At 40.0% G+C, this 24,073-nt stretch overlaps 1 protein-coding gene across 2 annotated transcripts in view; it reads left to right on the top strand.

Annotated features, from left to right (window-relative positions):
- ALDH9A1 (aldehyde dehydrogenase 9 family member A1) overlaps window positions 1–22,700 on the top strand; it is a 28,984-nt gene extending 6,284 nt beyond the window's left edge. For both annotated transcript variants that reach the window (XM_039325982.1, XM_039325981.1), the window contains exons 3-12: window positions 1,865–2,010; window positions 11,238–11,367; window positions 13,599–13,733; window positions 14,105–14,301; window positions 15,211–15,351; window positions 16,617–16,805; window positions 19,041–19,128; window positions 21,256–21,397; window positions 21,705–21,817; window positions 22,495–22,700. In XM_039325982.1, coding sequence (XP_039181916.1) covers window positions 1,865–2,010; window positions 11,238–11,367; window positions 13,599–13,733; window positions 14,105–14,301; window positions 15,211–15,351; window positions 16,617–16,805; window positions 19,041–19,128; window positions 21,256–21,397; window positions 21,705–21,817; window positions 22,495–22,589 — 1,376 coding nt within the window. In that variant the 3' untranslated portion in view covers window positions 22,590–22,700. The remainder of the gene's footprint in view (window positions 1–1,864; window positions 2,011–11,237; window positions 11,368–13,598; window positions 13,734–14,104; window positions 14,302–15,210; window positions 15,352–16,616; window positions 16,806–19,040; window positions 19,129–21,255; window positions 21,398–21,704; window positions 21,818–22,494) is intronic.
- Window positions 22,701–24,073: the final 1,373 nt, after the last annotated feature.

Raw genomic sequence — 24,073 nt, 5'->3', positions numbered from 1 at the left:
GCCTTCAGCTCGGCATTCAATGCCATCATTCCAGAAATTCTTCTCTCTAAACTGACTCAGCCAGTTGTGCCTGACCACACTTGCAGATGGATTATAAGCTTTCTAAAAGGTGGAAGCAGCAGGTGAAGCTAAGTAAAATCACATCAAATACCTGTTCAAGTAGCACAGGAGCCCTCAGGGCTGTGTGCTCTCTCCATTACTCTTTTCTCTATATACCAGTGGTTCTCAACCTTTTTAATGCCGCGACCCCCAACCGGTCGTAAGTCGAGGACTACTCAACTGGTGCAGCACCGTTTGCAGAATGGGACTTTTGGCGGGCTCAGCAGGGCAGAGACGGCCTGGACAATTCCTCTTGGCTTTTGAAAGCCAATAGAATTAGACTCTATTCAAGAGAGTCTATTCTATTGGCTTTCAAAAGCCAATAGAATAAAAGGGAGTAGCACAGCTAAGGAAAAGGGGAAAAAATGGTGGACTGCATTGCTTGGCGACCCCCGTGAAATGGTCGTTCGACCCCAAATGGGGTCCCGACCGACAGGTTGAGAACCACTGCTCTATACCAATGACTGCAACTCAAGGGATCCCTCTGTTAAAGCACTAAAGTTTGCAGATGATACAACAGCAATTCAAGATGATGTTGTGTCTGCATATAGATGGGAGGTTGAACAACTGGCCCTGTGGTGCAGGCAGAGCAATATGGAGCTGAAAATACTTAAAACTGTAGAGATAATAGTAGATTTTAGGAGAAGCCCTAGTATTCTATCACCTCTTACAATATTGGACAACTCAGTATCAAAGAGACCTTCAGGTTTCTGGGTTCTATAATCTCCCAGGACTTGAAATGGACACCTAACATTAGAATCATCATTAAAAAGGGACAACAAAGAATGTTTTTCCTCCATCAGCTTAGAAAGCTCAGATTGCCCAAGGATCTGCTGATACAGTTCTACAGAGAAAATACTAAGTCTGTCATTGTACTTTATACTGTCTGGTTTGGCACAGCAACCATACAGAAAAGATACAGACTTCAACAGATAGGACTGCAGAAAAAAACAATTGCAATCAGCCTTCCTTCCATTGAGGACCTGTATATTGCACAAGCAGAAAGAGGACTGAGAAAATATCTACAGACCCCTCACATGCTGGACATAAATTGTTTCAACTTCTCCCCCTTAGGGGATGCCATTATAGGGCATTGCATGCCAAAACAATTAATTTTGGCATGAGGTTTTTTTTTTGGCATGCTAGTTTTTTTCCTCCGTGCCATCACTCTGTCAAACACCTAATTCCCATAGCATTGTCTTATGCCTAAAGATATTTACCCATGTAATAGGGCTGTATTGCTATTATCTTTCTCATCATCTTTCCTACTACCTTCTTCTATTGGTATCTTATGATTTATCACTTGTTTGTTTCTTATGATTTAAGATTGTATTTTATAATGTATAATCTATGACTTATCACTTTGTTGTTTGTATGTACACTGAGAGCTTATGCACTGGAGACAAATTCCTTGTGTGTCTAATACGTAGCCAATAAAGAATATTCCAATGTGGAAGATGAGGTGAAATTGTTCAGCATTATTCTTCCAAGACAGGATGTTTAATTTATGAAGTAGATTTCAATTGGATGTTAAAAAAAAATCATAACGCTAAAGTCTGTCAGAAAAGGAAACAAAGTTCTTAAGAAGTAATGGATCCTCTGTGGATGTGTTGAAACTGTGGCAGAAGGGTGCTGTAATATTGAATTGCTACTTAAGTCATTTTCACTTCTTAACATGTAACTTTATAGATAGTATTAATAAACATTGCCAAGTAAGCATTGCCGGTCGATATTGGCAAACTGAACTGCCTTTTTTCTTCTCCAGGCAGAATTATTGGGAACTTATCCTTCTCTGGTGAAAAGGAGATAGATCTGGCTGTAAAAAGTGCACATGCTGCTTTCAAAATATGGAGTCAGAAATCAGGAATGGAACGGAGCAGCATTCTGCTGGAGGCAGCCCGAATTATCCGGGTATGTGATGTAAAAGCCATATTGTAAAGTTGTGTTGGCAAGTTTATTAGTATTGGGGGTGCACCGACTTTTATGGAACCTGGTTAGGATCAAGTGGATAGGATACACATTGATTCCCAGGAATCAGGATGATTCTGGTCAATATTGCTGTGTTGTCACTTTCGACAAGGAAGAAAAAATATGTAAGCCTCAGGTTGTATACAGATCATAAATTGATTTGAAGTGATTTAAAGAAACAGGTCAGATCCTATCGCCACATTAATATATCTGTTAATTTTACTACTCTAATTTTCCCCAAGCAGCTGTACATTGTAAGAAATGAGTTCAAATAGAAAATCTGTTGTTTTGTAATGTTCAGGAACCTACAATTTAAAGAACGATGCGTGCATGTCTGAGAATCCATAAAGCAATTCCCTAAAAGTCTTGTAGATTTTTTTCCAACTAACAAGATTTTAATTTAAAAGCATAAGTCTCTCTCAGCTACAGCTCACTTCATCAAATATAATGGTGATGTATACTAATGTAAGATTTAAGTTGGGGTCAGGTGGATGGAAGAAAAGGGGGGAACTAAATTGGTTATGGAGATAACAGGTTATATATTAACCAGGTTACTATCTTATCCATTAAAATTTGTAGTGTATTAAAAATGAATTTTTATTCAGTACTTGAGATTGCCTGAAACCTTTTGATTTGAAAAGCAGTGACTTTTCTGTTGAAGCTGTACAGGTAATCCTCGACATAAAACCACAATTGAGCCCAAAAATTCTGTTGTTAAGCAGGATAGTTATTAAGTGAATTTTGCCCCATTTTACAATATTTCTTGCAACAGTTATTAAGTGAATCACTGCTAAGTTAGTAGTATGATTATTAAGTACTTTGGCTTCCTCATTGACTTTGTTTGTCAGAAGGTCACAAAACAGATCACATGACCAAGCGACACTGCAACTATCATAAATATGAGCCAGTTGCCATGCATCCAAATTTTGATCCTATGAGGATGCGAGAACGGTCATAAGTATGAAAAATAATCATGAGTCATTTTTGTCAGTGGCATTATAACTTGGAACCGTCACTAAATGAATGATTGTAAGTCGAGGATTACCTGTTCTTTGCAAGCTTAACTCACCAAACAAAAGGCATTTTTTCCTAACAAATATAATCAAAAACTAAAGTTTTCTTCTAACTTAATTCAATTGCTGAGTCTTTTTTCATAATCAAGTATTACTTTTGTTAAAAAAGAAAGACAAAAGACCACCAACTGTGCTCAGGAGAGCCCAAGGATTTCCCCTTACAACCTTGTGAAGCCCCCTTCCTCACCTCACCTTTTATCATTTCTTTTAAAAAATCAAAATTCAATATTACACTAATTTACAAAAATGCCTATGAGTCCTACATTTTTGTAGTGGAAAAATAAACAATGAATGATTGAATTATTTTATTGCCTGTACAGGTAGTCCTCTACTTACAATGGATCTCCCTGGGAATATTTATGATCCAGTTCCAAATTTCCAACAGCCCGAGGGAGGGGCAGTGATCACATGACTATCAGTTGGTCAGCATTGGGATCACATTTATAGTCATTTGTACTATCCTATAATCATGTGATCCATGTTTTATGAAATTTCTGCCAAAAAATACTTTGGCACATAGAGGCATTTGCTTAATAAGCATAGTAAAATGCATTAAATTGAGTTGATTACACATATGATCCATTTTACAACCATCTTGACTTATGACACTGATGGGCAGGCTCCATTAAGGTTGTAGGTTGGGGACTACTATATCCATTAGCCATAAAAACCTCAAAGAAGTTAAGATAATAATAGCAATTGCATTTATATACCGTGCCACAGTACAGCACTGTCTGACTGGTTTACAGTGTCAGCATGTTGCCCCCAATAATCTTGGTCCTCATTTTACCGACCTCTGAAGGGTGGAAAGTGGAGTCAACTTTGAGCTAGTCATGTTTGAACTCCTGGAGTGTGTGTGGACAAAGTTAGCCTGCAATACTGATAGTAAGAAGCATCTTGTGAATGCTGAGTCAGTTAGAAAGGATGATCAGTGACATTACCATAAATTGGTACTTTGTTGCTATAGGTAATCCTCTACCTACAATGATTCAGTCAGTTATTGTTCCAAGTTACAGCTCAATAGATAGTGGTCACAATCCTTCAGGCTTCAGCTGCCCCAGAAAACTTGGGGTCGTATGATCACAATCTGGGTGCTTGGCAACACATTTACATTTACAACTAGTTGTCAAGCCACTCATGTAATAATGATGAACTAAGACTTGTAAAAAATTTCAAAAATAATAAAAAAAAGTTTCAACTTACAAAAAACAAGGAAAAAGTCAAGGAAACAATCAGTCCATTAATAAAAGAAGATGTCAAGGAAGTAACAGACAGTAGAGAAAAAGCAGAGCTGCTTAACTCATTATTTGCATCTGTCTTCACACAAAAAGAAAAAATAGCTCAACCTACCAAAAACAGAACCATAAAAGAGAGACTAGGAAGACAAATTAAAACAGGCAAGAAAATAGTAAGAGAACTCCTGCCACTCTAGACAAGTTCAAATCACCAGGACCAGATGGATTATATCTCAGTGTTCTGAAAGACCTGGCAAATCCTGGAGCACTGGAGAGCTATCAGATGATTGGAAAAGAGCTGATGTGGTTCCCATCTTCAAAAAAGGAGAAAAAACAGATCTAGGAAACTACAGACCGATCAGCCTGACATCAATACCTGGGAAGATTCTGGAAAAGATAATCAAGCAACAGAACTGCGATCACTAGATGCAAGTAAAGTTATAATCAGAAGCCAACATGGATTTGTCAAAAACAAATCATGCCAAACAATTCTTATTTCATTCTTCCACAATGTAACTAAATTAGTGGACCAGCGAAATGCAGTGGACATAGTATACTTGGATTTCAGTAAGGCCATAAGGCCACAGCCTACTTCTTGGTAACCTAGAAAAATGCAAGATTTGAGCATTAGTATATAAGCATTTAAGACTTTTATGCCTGTCTGTGGATATGACTCCCAGCTTGTCTTCAGAAGTTGTGGGTGCTTCATCACTGGAGGTTTTTAAAAAAGACTGAAAAGCCATTTGTCTGACATGATATAGGGTCTCCAAGGTCCCTTCAAGTCCTATTCTATTCTATATACAAGATATTTCTTGAAGAGATGCAGGAAAGGACAAACGGATTTAGTGTGTGGGAGTTCCAGTATTTGGAGCTATTTGATTTAGAAAAAAAACAAGCAAGAGAAGTCATGATAAAGGTTTATAGCAGTGGTTCTCAACCTTTTTAATGCCGTGACCCCCAACTGGTCGTAAGTCGAGGACTACTCAACCGGTCGTAAGTTGAGGACTACTCAACTGGTGCAGCACCGTTTGCAGAATGGGACTTTTGGCGGGCTCAGCAGGGCCGAGACAGCCTGGACAATTCCTATTGGCTTTTGAAAGCCAATAGAATTAGACTCTATTCAAGAGAGTCTATTCTATTGGCTTTCAAAAGCCAATAGAATAAAAGGGAGTAGCACAGCTAAGGAAAGGGGGGGGGAAATTGGCGGACTGCGTTGTTTGGTGACCCCCATGAAATGGTTGTTTGACCCCAAATGGGGTCCCGTCCCACAGGTTGAGAACCACTGGTTTATAGAATTATGAATGTTGTGAAAAGAGTACACAGAAATAAGCATTTTTTTCTTTCTCTCAATAAATGAACTTGGAGTATCCATTTACCTTTAATAATAGAAAGTGTGAGATAGATAAAATACTTCACGTAAGGATCAGAATTCATTACCAGAAGATGTGGCTATGTATCAGTGAATAGTCCATGAGTACATGCTATCTCCAGGATCAGAGTCGCCAGACTCTAAATATAAGGCATATTTAATTAGCTACAAAGAAAAAAGACATTTGAAAAGTCTTTTGACTATCTGAGAAAGATTTCCATTCTTAAATAAATTGCAAAATTAAAATACCAAATAGATACAATAATTACTAATTCTTGTTCCTATAATCAGTGTGTTCTTATTTGGACAAGATGCTAGAAATCTAGTCTATTTGGAATGCACAGTGTACTTCATGGTGTACTGTAAGGATGGGCAAATTTTGAGAAAGGGATTATAACTGTCTCCTGACCAGATTCCAAGCTGTAGGAAGTTTTCCAATGTCTGGGTGACATTAATGAAAATTTTGGTTGGGTTTGAGAGATTTGTATAGAAAAAAGATCTCCAGAGGTCTCCTCTCCCTATCTGTATTTTGCCATGCTGACTGAAAACTGTTCCATTAATTCTCCAGCATGATTGGATGGAGAATCCACAAATGGGTTGTCTTAATCTTCCTGCTCCAATAAGACTAAGTCTGAAGTGTAGCTACGCTTCTACTGTGCAAGCGCACCCCAGTTTTAGACTTAGTCCCTTGCTCAACAGATGCGTTTTGATTACTCAGACTACAGCAGGTTGTATAATCCACTTGTGAAATTTCTTTCCCTTCATTCTGGACTTTAGTTAGTAATAGTTAAGAATCAAACAAGAAGGGAAACTTTTATTTAGCATTTTTCCTTTCCGGCCAGGAAAGTCTTACTTGCAGGGATTCCCTGCAGGCAGCTGCCTGCTCAAATTGGGACTGCTCCTCCTCACTTGAGCCATCCCTCAATTAACATTGCAGGGCCATTAAAAGCCGAATTACGTAGCTTACTCAGCTGACCGGCGCGAGACTTCAGAGCGTTCAGGTGAAATCGGCTAGGCTGAGGGGACTCAACGCAACACCTCCAGACATCTTCCTACCAAAATTTTTTAACTTTACTGACCCGGCTGGGACACAGTAAGGAGGAAGTGATCCGGAGACTCCGCGGGAGCCAGCTGATCGGCGCGGAGAACAGATCGGTGATCGGGATGAGATTACAGGCACTTTGGGTGGCATTTTAGGCACGAAAAATCACGCGGCTGCCATTTTGATTGTGGCAGCTTCAGGGGTTCCCCTGACAGCCTACTGTGACGCAAGCAAGGCGCAGCCGCCATTTTGGGCGAGGCTCAACAGCTAGGCTTATCTCTGCCTCAGGGCCGCAGTGACAGTTTCTTTTGGCGCACTTGAATTGTTGCCGCCATTTTGATAGCCGCGCCTATCAGGGATCATCACCTTCTTCTGCTGATTGCTGCCTTGGCATTCGCTCAGTACTCGGGGAGGGCAAGCTCGTCCTTACAGGGACGCATAGCCTCACCACTTTTCCCCCACCAACCCCCGCCTCATCCGATTCTTCATTACCTCTCGAAATTGGATATTCCTAGAGGGAGGTGACTCCTTTAGGGGACACTATAGCACTAGGGGGGGCGCTACAGCACTGAATTCGCACCTGTCAGGGGGCCTGTGGTTCAGACTCCACTCAAAGCAGTAGTCAGGGGGATTCTTATTCAATAATATTACTTACGGGGAATTGCTCAATTAACATGGCAGACAATTCTATTCCCCATACCTCAAAAGGCACTACTGACTCCCCCGCCTCAAGGAAACACAAGTCCTCCTCTCTGGAGGTGGCAGGGAAGGTCACAGCAAAGCCCAGGGCTCAGTCCTCTAAAAGGCCTAAAATAGCTGACGAGGGCAACACGTGTCACCACACCTTAGAGGGAGAAGTTTCCAGGGCAAGGAACTTGACTTCAGGTGAAGCGCATATTGCTACTCCACCCACAGATTCGTTATTTGAACCCCAATCAGGCCCTTTTAACTTGGCCTCAGGAGCCTGGTCTCCCCCAAGGGAGACAACACAGGTAGGACCAGTTGGCTCAGGGTTAGATCTAGGAGCCCAAAGGGGTGTGGTCCAAGGCTCGTTTCTATCTGGGCCGCAGGCTACCTTTACGCCCACTGCAGCACGGCTTCGCCCCCCTGAACCACAGGCACTAGGGCCTGACCAGGCTATGATAACTCAGGCCTTCGCCTAGTTCATGGCCTCATCAGTCTCCCAACGACCTCCACAAGCTCCCGCAGCACCTTCACGGTCGCTCCTTCATCCTGGAACGCCAGACTTCACACAAGAGGGTTCCTCGGAATCGGATTCTGTAGAATTCGACCCTTCAGGCCTGCTCATGTTGGACGACGAGAACATCTCAGCTCCGGAGCCGGCTCCTCCCGCTGGTCTTTTTGATCAATCCCTCTTCAGCTCCTTGCTGCTCGAGCCTTGCACGACAGACAACGTCACCCCGGAGCAGGAGGCCCAGCCAATTCCGTCTACATCTAAGGATCCCAATCCGCTTTATGCTGAATCGGTGGTACGGTCTATCTGTCACAGGACCGACGGGACAGCATACGGGCCCTAGGTCATCGAATCCGGAGAGACAAGGTGGTCACCTTAGCCTTGTTGTACAACTCCTGGGGAAGATGGGCACGTCTTCACGCCAGGAAGCTACGGTGGCTTCTATTTCCGTTCCAGAGGCTACGTATCAGTGCTTCCAATCAGAAGGTTCAAGTTCTGCATCCGGCGTTGAACTCCCTTCGATGGTGGGCCTCCCCAGCAATGTCAAGGGGAACAGAGTTCAAGGAACCACCCAGAATTACTCTGACCACGGACGCCAGCCTCTTCAGCTGGGGAGCACAGCTCCAGTCTCAGTGGGCTCAGGGTCAGTAGTCCCAAGAGGAGTTGAAAAACAACATAAACTGGCTGGAACTCAGGGCCATACGGCTGGCCTTACTATACTTCAGCAGCAGGGTAGCGGGACAACATGTCCTGGTGCTTACAGACAACATTGCTGCAAAGGCCCACGTGAACAGACAGGGGGGACCAGGTCCAGGCCTCTCATTGTTGGGGTCTTAGGCAGAGAACAATCTTGCCTCCATCAGGGCGGAGCATATATCCGGAGTGGCCAACAGCAGGTGGACTCATTGAGCAGATCAACTGTGGACCACGCCGAATGGCGTCTGGACCCAGGATTGTTCAGGGAGATTGTGGACAGATTTGGTCCCCCAACCTTAGACCTCTTTGCCTCCCCAGTCAATTCCCAACTCCTGAGATTCTTTTCCAGGTTCCCGTCTCCAACAGCAGAAGGGACGGATGCCCTCCGCAGTCTCTGGCCCAGGGAACTGCTTTATGCCTTTCCTCCCTTGCCACTCCTTCCCGCGACGATCCGCAAGATCCTGCATGAACGGTCGGAGGTCATTCTGATTGCACCACATTGGCCAAGACGCCCGTGGTTCACTGACCTGGTAAAGCTCTCCATCTCCCCCCCCCATGGAGGATCCCCGTAGGTTGTATTGCCCTTACTCGAAGTGCTACAGCATCCAGACCACAGTGGTTCCAACTAACCATTTGGACTTGACCTGAGACTCATATTCGTTGAGGGTGATTGCCATGATTCAGCAATCCAGGCGCCCCTCAATGAATAGAATCTGCTCTGGTCATTAGGTGGAACTTTCAGACATTTCTGTTCCGATTGTTTTGGAATTCCTGATGGATGGGTTGGACAAGGGGCTATCCCCGAACACCATCCACAGACAAGTCGCAGCTCTATCCATGGTGCTCCTGTGTGACAATTCCGCTCCCCTGGCACACCACCCTACGGTGCGTTCCTTTTTAAAGGGAGCGACTAACGCCGGTCCACCGATATCCTTCTTGGGACCTACACTGGGTTTTGTAGGCCCTCATCTCGCCACCCTTCGAACCCATTACCACATGTTCTCTTAAACTGTTGTCCATGAATGTGGCCTTTCTCATGGTGGTCACGTCGGCCAGGCGAATTTCAGAACTGGCCGCTCTCTCCGTCAGAGAGGACCTGTGCATATTCCATGCAGACAAGGTGACCCTCAGACTAGATCCTTCCTTTATTCCCAAGATCAATTCATTGTGCCATAGGTCCCAGGAGGTGGTTCTACCAAATTTCTGTCCTAACCCTTCCCATGATCTCGAGAAACGGTGGCATACTCTGGATGTTGGCAGGGCCCTGCGACGTTACATCAAACGGACTTCGGCCTTCCATAAATCCGAAGCATTGTTTGTGTCATTTCAACCTTCCTCCATGGGTCGGAAGGTCTCTTCCTCAACGATAGGAAGATGGATTAGGGCTTGCATCGCTTGCATCGCCCTCGCATACAGTCATCATTGACTGTTCCTGGGCACATCACGGCCCATTCCACCTGTGGTGCCACTACATCGGCAGCCTGGGCAACCCAGGCACCTATCGGGGAAATCTGTAGGTCAGCAACATGGTCCTCACCTTCATCCTTTATCAGACACTACAAGATTGACAAATATGCCTCCTTGGATGCCTCGTTTGGTCGCAGGGTGTTGCAACATGTACTATCGACCAGTGGGACCCAGGCCCAAACTATTTCCGCCCCTTAGGGACAACAGGGCTTTGGTATGTCCCATTTGTGGATTCTCCATCCAATCATGCTGGAGAAGGGGCGTTGTCTTACCTGAACACCTTTTCTCAGCATGATGATGGAGAATCCACTCCCTCCCTTTTAGGATCAGTTTTGGCCCTGGTTCCAGTGTAAGGAAAGCACACACGTCGGATTAACATCTGTGTCTCACCTTAGTCTCAAACTGGGGTGCTCTTGCACAGCAGAGGCGTAGCTACACTTCAGACTTAGTCTTATTGGAGCAGGAAGATTAAGACAACCCATTTGTGGATTCTCCATCTTCATGCTGAGAAAAGGCATTCAGATAAGGCAACGCCCCATTTCAGCAGACTTAAGCAGTGCTAGGGAAATGTCTCATGAAACCTGCATCTGGTCTACTCCTGATATGTGATTATAGCACCCTAACATATTTAATTGCACATGCATAGGCTTTTTTGAAATTTTGCCAGTGTTCTGATTACCTGCTATTTTCATGTTTCAAGATCTAGCCTCATTGAAAAAGAATTATTCACCTTACTGGTTGATCAAGCAGATCATAGTTTTCAAATTTGACAAAACATATTGTATTTGTATTCTGCTTCACTTGTAAAAATGCATGCAGTGGTAAATCACATGTCATATATCCTATTGCTCAGCTTTTTTTAGAATTTTCTTTTGAAGTGCAATATGTACAAAGGCTGTTCAGGATTTGTTCTTTTTATTTGTAATTTTATTATATATGTTTTTATTCAAATTGTACTTTTTTAGTGTGCTTTATTGTAAACTGTCCAGAGAGCTTCAGTTATTAAATGGTTTAAATATTTTAATAGATCCATAAAAAATAGAAAATGTCTTGCTACTGCTTAGCATGTTCTGTGCTATGTATTGGATTCCAGGAAAGAAGAGAAGAAATTGCCACCATAGAAACGATCAACAATGGGAAATCCATCTTTGAAGCTCTCATAGACATTGATATATCTTGGCAATGCCTGCAGTATTACGCTGGTCTAGCTGGTTCCTTAGCAGGTAGCTGTTACATGTTCTGCTTGTTAATTCTCTTTCTTCATTAATTACTCTTTGGTCTAATGTTTCCTTAAATAAAACTAATACAATTTTATAAGTACTTAATATTTAAGAATTAATATCAGGTACTTCCAAGGGAAAAGACTTAGAGCAAAGATTACTTTATTTGAGCTGTAGTTGATGTAGAATAGCAGAATTGTTCTTGAATGTTTTAGTACTTACTTCCAGATTAACAGGGTATGGGAGACTAGCAAGGTAGATTTTAGATTATTCATCTTAATTTGCGTAGGATAATTTGAAATTGCTCAAAATGAATCTTGTGTTACACTTTCCAAAATTTGTCAAAGTTGCATAGTGTTATGTCCTTATCATTAGCAGGCAATGCTGCAAGTGCTATGGGTATGATTAAAGTTGATGAATTAATTTCTTTTTTTATTATATGAAAACCACAATCCTATCTGTTGACTTCTGCAATATGGAAAAAATATGGTCTTAAATGTAGGAGGGTTATATGGTAAAAAGCATGAATTAATGAAATGAAGAAATATATTGTTTGTGAACTAATATAAAGAGATGATTATGATTAACAGAAGACTATGATTAATAGAGTTGAAAATGTGATTTTATGCAGTGAAGTTGATGCATACAAGCATGAAAGTGAAGATGTAGTTTATGAAAGGAAAGGCTAAAAGGACTAACATATATAATAGAGGTATGAGATTGTATCATCTAGGTAATTGTCAATACATATGAAAGAACAGTAGGAGTAATTGCTTAGTGAATGAGAGATAAAAATGTTTTTCAAGAGCTTTTAGAAAAACTGTGCAATATTGGGAAGGTGTTTGGTAGAATTCTGATGGAAGGTATATGTGATGACAGTGAATAAAATTTGGAAATTATTATCCTTGTCTGTGCTGGGCAGAATCCAGATTTGCTGTTCCATAGTCATTGAGGAAAGTAGTATGTAGAACACAACAGAACAGAACAGAATAGAGCTGGAAGGGACCTTGGAGGTCTTCTAGTCCAGTCCCTGGCTCAAGCAGGAGAACCTGCAAGAAATGACTGTTTTGTTGAAAGAAGTAAAAGTAATTCTGCTTCTGCCCACTTTGATTATTTGATTTGATGATTTGCTGGAACACCATGCAGGTTAGTGAATTTTGCAGTTGTCTAGTTCATTGAGGAAGAGTAGAAAGTAGTATGTAGAGAACAATACAGAACAGAAGAGGTAGCCTGGGAAAGGAGGCTTCTTGGATCTTAAGTCCAGTCTTTAGTCTGACTTTGCCCAGGGCTCAATCTGCCATTTGGTAAAAGACTGTTTGTGCCAAGAAATTGAGATGTTTTAAAGTTAGTAAAATGTAATTCTTCTGAACTACCTGGGGACATGTCATAGACTTAATACTGTTTTGATTATGATGATTTGATGAATTTGCTGGTTACTGAATCAGAAAGAAGGGTAGCCTGAATTAGAAAGAAGGGCCATCAGCTTGGTTCTACACCTTTTTGGTATCTCCCGCGACCCCCAAGCCGCGACCCCCAACCGCGAGGAAGTCAACCGAGGAGTAACTCAACCGGTACTCAACTGAGGACTACACCTGGTGCAGCACCGTTTGCTTTTGGTGGGACTCAGCTGGGCAGGGCAAGCCAGCCAATTAACAATTCTATTGGCTTTCTAAGAGTATTTAGTTTTAATGGTACAACCAGGATAAAGAAAGAGGGAGAAATTAGAGCTATAGATATTCAATTTGCAAGTGTTTTAAGAGTACTCAGCTCTGGGAAGTCTAGGGGAGGGTTTGGGAGGTTGGGAAGGGGGGGGTGAGGTAGGGTTGGGGGGGGTATGGGAAGGGGATTTGTTTTTGTAAAATTTAAAAAATTTTCAATAAAAAAAAAAAGCCAATAGAATAAAAGGGAGTAGCACAGCTAAGGAAAAGGGGGGAAAAAATGGCGGCCTGCGTTGTTTGGCGACCCCCGTGAAATGGTTGTTCGACCCCAAATGGGGTCCCGACCCACAGGTTGAGAACCACTGATCTACATTTTTCTGGAGCATCCAGTTTTTGTGTTAACTGTATGAGGGAAAAATCTGTTCTTCAACAATTAGAATAGAAGATCAGTAGGCTATGTTCCATCCTTCCTCTACTACTTTTTGGGACATAAAACCTTTTTAATTACTCTGCTTCTCATTTTTGAGAATTGGTTTATATTTCTTATGTCGAGATCTCTTTGTCTTTTCTACTTAGGTCAACATGTCCAGCTCCCTGAGGGATCCTTTGCTTATACCAGAAGAGAACCTCTTGGAGTCTGTATTGGGATAGGGGCTTGGAACTATCCTTTTCAGATTGCCTGCTGGAAATCAGCCCCTGCTTTGGCCTGTGGTAAAATAAATTAACTTTTTGATAAATGAATGAATTTCATTCACAGAAACTAGTAGTCAAGGACTGCCTTTCTAGGTGTTCATTATTACCATTTGAGATGTGGAAATGGGGAAGAAAGATCCAGTGGAGTTATTAGAACTTAATAATAACAAATAATAGTAGAAGAGACCACTTTATAGGCACTGGCATTGATTTAGCTTCAAAATTTAAGTGGTGTGGGTATAATAATCTGGATGTTTGCCATAATTTGTCTTAGTTGGACTGAAACATTTGTTCTTCAATATTACTCTTTCATTTGATTGTAATTGAAGCTATTTCTAAACAGAAAATAAGTATCCATTCTTTTTATTCTTGTGAATTGGGCTACCTAGGTAATGCCATGGTCTTCAAGCCTTCTCCCTTCACCCCCATCTCTGTTGTGCTGCTGGCAGAGATCTACAATAAGGCTGGTGTTCCTAAGGGACTTTTCAATGTGGTGCAAGGTGGAGCTGCCACAGGCCAGTTCCTGTGCCAGCACCCAGATGTGGCCAAAGTCTCATTCACTGGGAGTGTGCCCACAGGTGTTAAGGTATATATACGTGTGTGGTGTGTGTGTGTGTGTGTGTGTGTTAAGTACTGTCACTATTGAATGATAAAGTTTAAAAAGGTTTGATTTCTGAAGCAGTCCTAATGCAATTTGTCCCTTCTCCAATGACTTGACAATTTATTCATGCAGATGCAACTATGCTAAGATCAGTTAGAAGAGTTGTTTTGCTACTAACCAGAACTGCCAGTTTGAGAGGCTGGTAGATCTATTTGTTGTCCAGTTTACATATTTGCCAGTTGCCAAATCTACAGATATTCCATTGTAATATCAAGGTCTGCAGGTTTTTTAAAGATGTGCATTTGAATATGACGCACAAAGACCAGATCTATACGGGTGTCTTCGTTGCTCTTATATTCAGTGCTTGGATGGCTCTTCTTTGGAAATGTGGAGATCACTTCTTAATCCAGATTCTACTTCTAAATTGCATGTTGGTGAAAAATTATCCAGTAATCCTTACTCAATGTATTTATAAGTTATTTTTTGTGTGCTGTAACTGACAACATTTCATAGTGAAAATAACAGTAAAATACATAATTAATAACAGTTCAAATAAAACATATTCATTAAGGTTAGAAGAAGAAAAAACTTTTAAGAAAAAAACTCTTAATATTCATATCAAAAATGACTGAATAAAGGCCCATTGCTACTTTAATAGTATAACTTTGGGTGTTAGATGTTTATATCAAAAATATCACATTTATGTGAGATATTTGCTTGGAAATGTTTACCTATGTCCTGACCAATTCACTGAAAGAAAGCAATAATTTTGTATGTGAGATGGATTCTTGTTCAACAAATTCTAGCTGAGACTCTTTGCATTTACCAAGAAAATAGAATTATAATTGCCTGTGTTAGCTGCTACATCTTGTTCTGTTTTTTTCCCCCCAATAGATTATGGAAATGGCAGCCAAAGGGATCAAACCTGTTACTTTAGAGTTAGGAGGAAAGTCCCCCCTCATTATCTTCTCTGACTGTGTTTTGGATAATGCTGTGAAAGGAGCCCTCATGGCTAATTTCCTTACCCAGGGTGAGGTATGCAATGTTTTTATCTAACAGAGAAGAGACTGTGGATCTGACTAAATCATTTAAAAAGCCTACTTAAATTCCATAGCTGGAGAAGAAATTTGCTGTATCTCATAAAATATTGTAATACAGAAATGGTTATCAGAATCTCTAAGAAAAAAAAATTGTGCTTTATCATTTGTACTGTGTTGTAAGATCCAATTTTTTCAATGTTCATTGCTTTTCAGGACTGTTATTATCTGGTAATGTTCGTTGTTCAAGAAGAAGCTCTGTTCCTCTATTCACTCCTCATAGACCTTATGTGTAATTATTAGATTTGATTTGACTTATTGATATTTGTTACTGATTGCTATTCCAAAGAGATATTAAATCAGTGTAGAAATGTCAGAACAGGTAGTCCTCAACTTATTTAAGCAAGCATGACAGACTTTGCAAGCACAACAGACTTTGAATGGGTGCTTTACTGCCCATAAAGCACTTCTGACCATTTTAAAATGTTGCATCTCACCCACTGCCATTAACTGACCATATTTCAAGTGCTAGGCAATTTGTTCACATTTATGACCAGTTGCCAAGTGTCCTATGATCACCATTTGAAATCTTCTCTGGCAGCTTCCCCAGAAAATCATTGGAGAAGCAGTTGGGGAAGATTGCAAGTGGAGGGAATGTTGAATTTGAGGTCTGTTCCTCCAGCATGCTAAAGGATTTCTCCTCCTCTCTATGCAGTGAGAGAAAACCCACCAGAACTCAAATCTGATGAAAATGCTAGTGAATGCCAGCATTCCCCCCTCTCTTCAGAGATGAAAACACTAATGAACATCAGCATACTGCGCCTTTCAGAACAATAGTATTTGCTAGCATTTTCATGAGATTTGAGATCTATTCTAGCATGCTGAAGGACTTCCCCTCCAGAAATGAAATCTCTCAGCCCACTGGAGAAACAGACCTCAAATCTAGTGAAAACACTAGCAAATGTGTATAATGGAAGACCTGTGCCCGCGTTCTACTCTGCTACACCCGAGAGGCCCAGGTCTTATCCCTGGCACTCCACTTAACAACCTGTGTGGGTTGCTTAACACCTGCAATGTGGAGAGCCAGACTTGAGGTCCTTGAGCAAAGTGATTACATGGTTTCTGACTTAACAACTACTTTACTCACTGACTGAGATTCTGGACCCAAGTGGAGATCTACCTTTGAGTTGATAGTTACAGGTTAGTTCTGAGCCTGTCAATTCTGAAAATGGGCCCTTTTTTAAGCCTGTTCCTGTGTCTCAGGTGTGCTGCAATGGTACTCGTGTGTTTGTACAACGAGCAATCCTGGAGGCCTTCACCAAAGAAGTTGTGAAACAGACTCAGAAGATCAAAATTGGTGACCCCCTGCTGCAAACTACAAGGATGGGAGCACTTATCAACAAGGCACACCTGGAGAAGGTCTTGAGTTTTGTTAAACAAGCAAAGGAGCAGGTGAGCATAAACTTTACTGAGGTTTATCCTGAGGAATTGGGCTACTGAAAACACTTCACTCTTCTGCCACATGAGGTACTATTACATTATATTATGTATTATGTGCAAAACTGAGTATTGAAGGTAGAATAAAAGTGCTTTTCTGTGTCTGTACAGTTTATGGCTATCCAGTGAAAAGCTATCTGATCTAGGCACATCTGTTTAACAAATTATAATTGGGTTACTAAAAACAATGAGTACAAACCACATCTGGAATAAAATTTGGCATGCTTAATGGTAGATTTTATATTAGTGTCTATCTGTTATTGTGGGAGAACTCAGATTTGAGCTGTGTTTACCATAGAGATCTTTTTTTATGGTCATATGTGGCTCCCATCAACCTATATTCAACAAATTTCAGACTGTAATGTTAAATAAACATGCAGGTTTGTTTAACCTGTTTTGACTGTAAGGGCTACAACTCATGTGGCTGGTAAAGTTATGGTATCATCTTAGTGAGCAGTGGAACCCTTTTTGGCTTTGGATGATTTTAAGGGACAAAATATGCCTCAACACTTTTTATTCCCATTCACTAATGCAAAATAAATAAATAAATGCCTCATCTCTAACCTCTCTAGTATAAATAAATAGATATAATATGTGAATGTGTGTGTGTACCTAAACTTAATAGGGAAGAGATCTGGCCTTTTGCTTCTTTATTTATTTATAAAATTTATTGGCTGCTCATCTTACCTCAGGGTAACTCTGGGCAGTTTACAATCATAAAAAACCCTAGGGAGTTTGTACTCATTTATTGGGTCCTCAGAGAGATACAAATGACCAAGACTAGCTAGGGATCTTACTTCTGTTCTAATAAATATACAAGAGAACATTTAGTAGTTCTGTTTTCATTTTAACATTCATTCCCATTCCATATTCATATATAGCCCAATTTCTATTGCTATTTCCCTTTCTAAATCTGTAAGCAATGCAACTTACCTATCAGCCATTGCTTCCCTTCAGAGTCCACGTGCTGTTCATTCTTATCAATAGCCAATAAAGAAAACAAGAGCAAGCAACAATTGCAATTATCTTGTCAGCTCCCAGCTGACAAGAGGGTGCACTCTACTATTAGTAATAACCACCCCTTGCCAGACACTTTATAAAATTAATTGGAATGTATAGTGAGTAAAAACAACATTGGCAGTAAAAGGGAGTGCATATTTCACTTCTAATGTAATACAAAAGCTGACAGGTAATGAGCAAATTCTTGAATTAACTGGTGGCAATTTTTATAGTCTGCTGGTTATATGCAATAATACGAACTTCTGATTAAAAACAGTCTCTTACTGTTTGTTTCTTCCATGGGATAATACAGAAAATAATTTAATCAGGATATTATATAAGGAAATTGCTTACTAATCTATACTTAACGACTTTGTATCTTGATTATGTTATAATTGTACTATATTTACCTGAGCTAAGTTAAGAGCTTCAGGGTTTTATGGTGTTAAGTTCCTACAAGTAATTCTATAGTTTGCAAAAAAAATCAATAAAGACAGAGTTAGTTTAATCAGAAACTAAAAACATACTTTGTTCCTTGTCTATTTCTACCTCCTTAGCATATATGCTGCTTTTTAAAAGAAATTTATAGGGAAGAGCTAACTAAGACTTAAGTCAGTGCTTCTCAGGTTTAGCAACTTTAAGATGGATGGACTCCAACTCCCAAAATTCCCCAGCCAGCAAGCTCTGGGCACAGTACAAATCAGCATGCTGGCTAGGGAATTCTGGGTGTTGAAATCCAGTTATTTTAAAGTTGTTAAGATTGAGAAGCACTGACTTAAGTCTTAGTTAGCTCTTCCCTATAAATTTATTTAGATTAGATTAATACAGAAGGCAATCTGCTGAGTATCCTGATCATAAATATTTTGAAGTACTGTAGCTTACTCTATTGTAGCAAAAATGAGGAAATGAAACATGTCAGTCATACTTCTTCCAATGCTGTTAACATTTCAAAATGATGAAATGTCAAACCATTTGGGTTTCAAACACTTAATGACATTATGTGATTGGAGAAGATTCATTTCTATTGCCAATAGTGATATTACACCAAGAGAAAGAATCTTCTGTCCAGTCTAGTGTTTTATTATATCCACTCAAGCTTTGGTACCTTCCTGTACAGGTTGGCAACGTTTTGCTAATTATTCCTAAAATGCATTGTGGTTTTCTGCCATTATCTTCTGTTACACTTTTTAGGGTGTAGAAGTCCTGTGTGGAGGGGATGCATTTGTGCCAGATGATCCCAGTCTGAAAAATGGCTTTTATATGTCTCCTTGTGTCTTAGGTATGGATACTATATTATTAATGCAATTGGCACTACTTTTTAACCATAGTCAAAACTTTGCTCTTACTAAACTAGACTAAAGGGGTAGGGGGAAGACAAGGTAATAACATGGTGCTAAAAAGTGATTAAATTAAAATGATAAAGTGACTAAATTAGTGGATCAGGGAAATGCTATGGATATAGTTTACTTGACAAATTCCACAGCAAGGAATTTGACAAATTCCACAGCCTACTTTATTTATTTATTTATTTACTTACTTACGTATTAAATTTATTGGCCACCCAATTTACCTCTTCTTGGTAAGATCAAACATTGTGGGATAGACAGTGCCATCACCTTTATGCAAAAGGAAAAAAATAGTCCTATCTATAAAAGACAGAATAGGAATACAAATCAAAATAGGCAAGAAAATGGTAAGAGAATACCTATCCATGGTAAGAGATTACCAGGACCAGATGGTTTATGGTTCAGGAGCTGGCAGGTCATCACCACTCTCAAAGCTGGAACACCAGGGAACTACTGTGGAGTCAAAAAGAGCTGATACGGTTCAATCTTTAAAAAAAAAAGGGAATACTACAGACCAGCCAGACATCAAGACCCAGGAAAATCCTGAAGATAATAGAGCACCTAGGAATGAGCACTTACTAGAAATCAACATTGGTTATTAAAAACAGATCAGCAGACAACCCTTATTGCCTACTTTGACAAAGTGACTAAATTAGAAGATGAAACTGTGGATATAGTTAACTTAGACTTCAGTAAGGCATTTGACTTACAGCCTATATCCACCAATGGATTCACAACTGGCTGACCAACCACACTAGTGTGTAGTCCTCAATGAAACTACATCTACATGGAGTGAAGTATGCATGCATACAAGTGTCTTGGGCCCATGCTCTTCAATTTCTTCATAAATGATCTAGATTAGAAGGAGAACTTATCAAATTTGCAGACAACATCAGATGGGGGGGGCTAACATCTTGGAAAGATGATTCATCTTAATAGAACTGAGCATAGGGCCATAGCCAACAGGATGGTTCAGAGAGAAAAGTTCATTTAGGCAGGAAAAACTAAATGCACAGCTAGGTGGTTGCAACAATAGTAATGAGAGGGAGATATCTTAGTGGACTATACTTAAGTATGACAGCAATGTGCTGCAGCTGCCCAAAAAGCCTATGATGCATTAACTAGCATCAAGATCATGAGAAGTGATAGTACTGCTGTATACTGCGTTAGTGAGTCCATACTTGGAATGCTATCCAATCTGGTCACATTACAAAAAAAATGCTGAGTCCCTAGGATTACAAGGATATTAAGGGGTCTGGAGGCTAAGCCTGGTTAAGGGAACTAGGTATGTCTAGCAGGGGTAGGGAACCTTGGCTCTTTTATGACTTGTGGACTTCAACTCCCAGAATTCCTGAGTCAGCATGGCTGGTTCAGGAATTCTCCACAAATGATAAAAGAGCCAAGGTTCCCTACCTCTGGTCTAGCCTGATTAGGGTGACCTGTTAGCTGTCTTCTGGTATTTTAGGGGGTCAAATTATTCTCCAAAGCATCTGAAGGCAGGACAAGAAGCAAAGGGTGAAGCTTGTTAAAGAGAGATCCAATTTGGAACTAAAGAGAAACAATTAATGGAACAGCTTATTTCCTGAAGTTGTGGGTACTCCATCGTTGGAGGTCTTCAAGAAAAAAAATGGACAACCGTTTGACTGGGATAGTCTAAGGTGTTTTGCCTTAAACAGGGGTTTGGATTAGAACTCCAAGGTTCCTTCCATCCTTTGATTCTATTTTCACGGTTATATAGATGCAGACCAGGAGGCAGTGTCAGTTATACTGGAAAAAATTGCCTTATAGATTTATCTGAGATTAATTAAGCCAATTGCATTGAGGAACGTAGTGCCTGATATGTTGTAGACATTAAAAACAGACTTCATGATCAGATGATTAAAACTGAAACTCTCTAAAGTGGGACTTAAATTTAAGTATTTAAGGATGTGCTCTGGCCATTTATTTAATTTAAAAGTTTATCTCAGATCTTACAAAAAATATCTTTAAAAAGTAGTTCTGAAATTCTGCTTAGTTCTTAGAAGTTGAATATTGTATGATCATTCCTGTGTTGCTTCCAGGAAACTGTAAGGACACCATGACATGTGTAAAAGAGGAGATTTTTGGACCAGTCATGTCTATTCTACCTTTTGATACAGAAGAAGAGGTCTTAGAGAGAGCCAACAATACTCGTTTTGGCCTGGCAGGAGGTGTCTTCACCAGGTACAATCAAGAAAGGGAATATATTTCAGGAGGTTGAGTGGGGAGATGGCTGTGGCAAGTGGAGCTGCATATGTAGTAATAAGACATTTATGACAGCTGTGAGGCTGGAAGCAGTCAACTTGGAGCATGGCAAAAAGCTGTTTGCTGCATGGTTCTTAGTTGATAAAAACTGAATATTATCCTTACTTTCCTATTCCTCACTAAAATGGCAGACATCCCTAGCAGTATCACAAGGAAAGAGTTAATAAATAATGGGCTTTATACTAGCGAAATGAGAGTGAATTTAAATTATCATTCTGCTTTACAGAGATATCCAGCGTGCCCACAGAGTAGCAGCTGGTCTCCAGGCTGGTATGTGTTTCATCAACAATTATAATGTCAGTCCTGTGGAGCTTCCCTTTGGAGGATACAAGATGTCAGGTATTCCATTCAGTAACTTGCTGTAATATTTTGGCTGTTGGAAGCTGCTTACATGATACTTGACAAAATATGAAAAATTATCCTAAATTGGATTATGAACTAAATTTCACAATTTCAATGTACAGAATTAAAGCAGCAGAACTTTATTACCCAGTTTACAGTAGCAGTGATAGCCAGATTAGCCACTGATTTGTTCCTCTCTCATTATAATTTCATCTTCTTTCGGAAATCTGTTTATTTCAAAAAGAAGTTGGATTTATTTAAAATAAGACAGAGGACCTACATACTTATGCAAACCTGTTTTATGAGTAATATCCATTTAGTAAGGATGACTTCTACATACACATATATGCTGTAAAGAAACTTCTCTTAAGTACAAAAATATATACATTGCATTTTAATTTAAAATGGAGAGAAGAAAAACTGGTATTAAATCAATGTTAGATTTGTAAACTGTATGTTTGACTCATAACTGCTTACTGAGTGGGTGGGGGGAAACACTTGATTTTTACATGAAGAAGTTGTCATTTATATTTTATCATTAGGAATCTAAAGAGTCAACTTCTGGAATGAGACTATTAAGTTTGTTTTGACAGATTCCTCATGCTTTGTTGCATTGTTTGCACATTTTTAGAGCATATGGTTACAGTTTATCATAAATTTATCTCTCTTTTCAGGGTTTGGACGAGAGAATGGCAAAGCAGCAATTGAATACTATTCTCAGCTGAAGACAGTCGTGGTGGAAATGGGAAATGTAGAATCAGTGTTCTAATGACTCTAGTCTAGTTGATTTCTTCTGGTTAACATACTATGGAGATGCTATGTACAACAGAAGCTGGAAGTGGTCTTTGCAGCATTTGATTACATTGTTTTTTTCCCTACAGCTATTTTGAATTTCATTGTTTCTTTTTTCCTTTCTTCTCTTGAAAATACATAATGGAGAAAATAGAATAGTCACTGGCCACAAGATTTTTTTGCAAACAGTCCCAAATAATTCCTTAACACCTCTTGCCAAATTTTCTGAGCTAAGCATAGTAGCACAGAATCTCAAGAACATATGATAAGGCTGTCTGACTCTACACCTTGAGATAACTTATATTTCCCAGTCAATTATTCTTGGTTGTCATTATCTAGAAACAATAACTAAGGAGGTTGATTATATTCATACTGCCTTTCCTAGGCAGACTTTTATACAATGCAGTTTGAGCAAATAAATGTGCTGGTACTGAGCACTAAATGCATAAAATTACATGAGACTGTGCTCCCCACTCACACACACATGTAATTGTGGTTTAATGAGTTTATTAATGTTCCCCAGCAATTCCCTTCATCCAAACCCCAGGACTGTCCTAATCAGGTCCAGCCACGAGCAGACCAATAGTCCACAAAGCACTTGAAAGTTGCTCAAACAAAATAACTCCACTAGACAAATCCACCAGGCAAAACTTAAATTCTTCTTAAAGAGAGCTCAGGGGGCAAGAAAAGTTCAGAGTCTGCAAGGCACAATTCCAAACATAGTGTCAAAACCCAATTACATTTAAGTTCTACCTACCTACTCTGAAAAAAGATCCATTTCTTACTCTTTGTGGATTCTGTCATACTACGAAAGGGGAAGAAGGAGCATGGGGGTTTATGACTCTCACTTCCTTCATTTAAACTACAAAGGACTGAATGTGATTCTTATCAAGAGGACTGACCATAACAATATGGCCACAGCCTTTCATCTACTATCTCTCTGAAGTCTCCCTTCTGCCGGCAGCGAGGAAAAAGGGTTGGAAATGTAATGCCTGGGATCGTCGCTGGAACCATCTTCTCTTAATAAAGATGCCTATTGGAAGAGATATTCCAAGAGTTCTGTCTTCGTAAGATGTAAAGTGGGGTGGGTCCTTACACATGGTGTCAATCCAGAGTGAATCAGTAAAAATCAAAAACTATTGGAAGAGATGGTCAGGATTTAGGATGAAATGTTAATTCTCAAGTGGTTGATGCTAGCTAGAGCTGGCCACAAACTGAAAAAAAAAAATTAAAATGGAATAGCCCCTTTTGGAAATATTTTGTCAGAATCATTTTCCTTTTTTTTTTTTTTGCCATAGGTACATACAAAATCACAACAGTAAATGGTTGGTAATCTATCCTGAATGCTGCTACTCAACTCAGTAAAATTAACTAAGTAGCTTTCAGAAAAATGTACTTCGAACATTTTAAAAAGTTCAGTAAGAAATAGAAACTAATGAAAGCGTGTTTTTTGCAGGCTGC

The sequence above is a fragment of the Crotalus tigris genome, unplaced genomic scaffold (genome assembly GCF_016545835.1).
Source record: "Crotalus tigris isolate CLP2741 ecotype Arizona unplaced genomic scaffold, ASM1654583v1 scf7180000024339.11422700, whole genome shotgun sequence".
NCBI lineage: Eukaryota > Metazoa > Chordata > Lepidosauria > Squamata > Viperidae > Crotalus > Crotalus tigris.
This window is presented reverse-complemented; position numbering and strand designations above follow the sequence as displayed.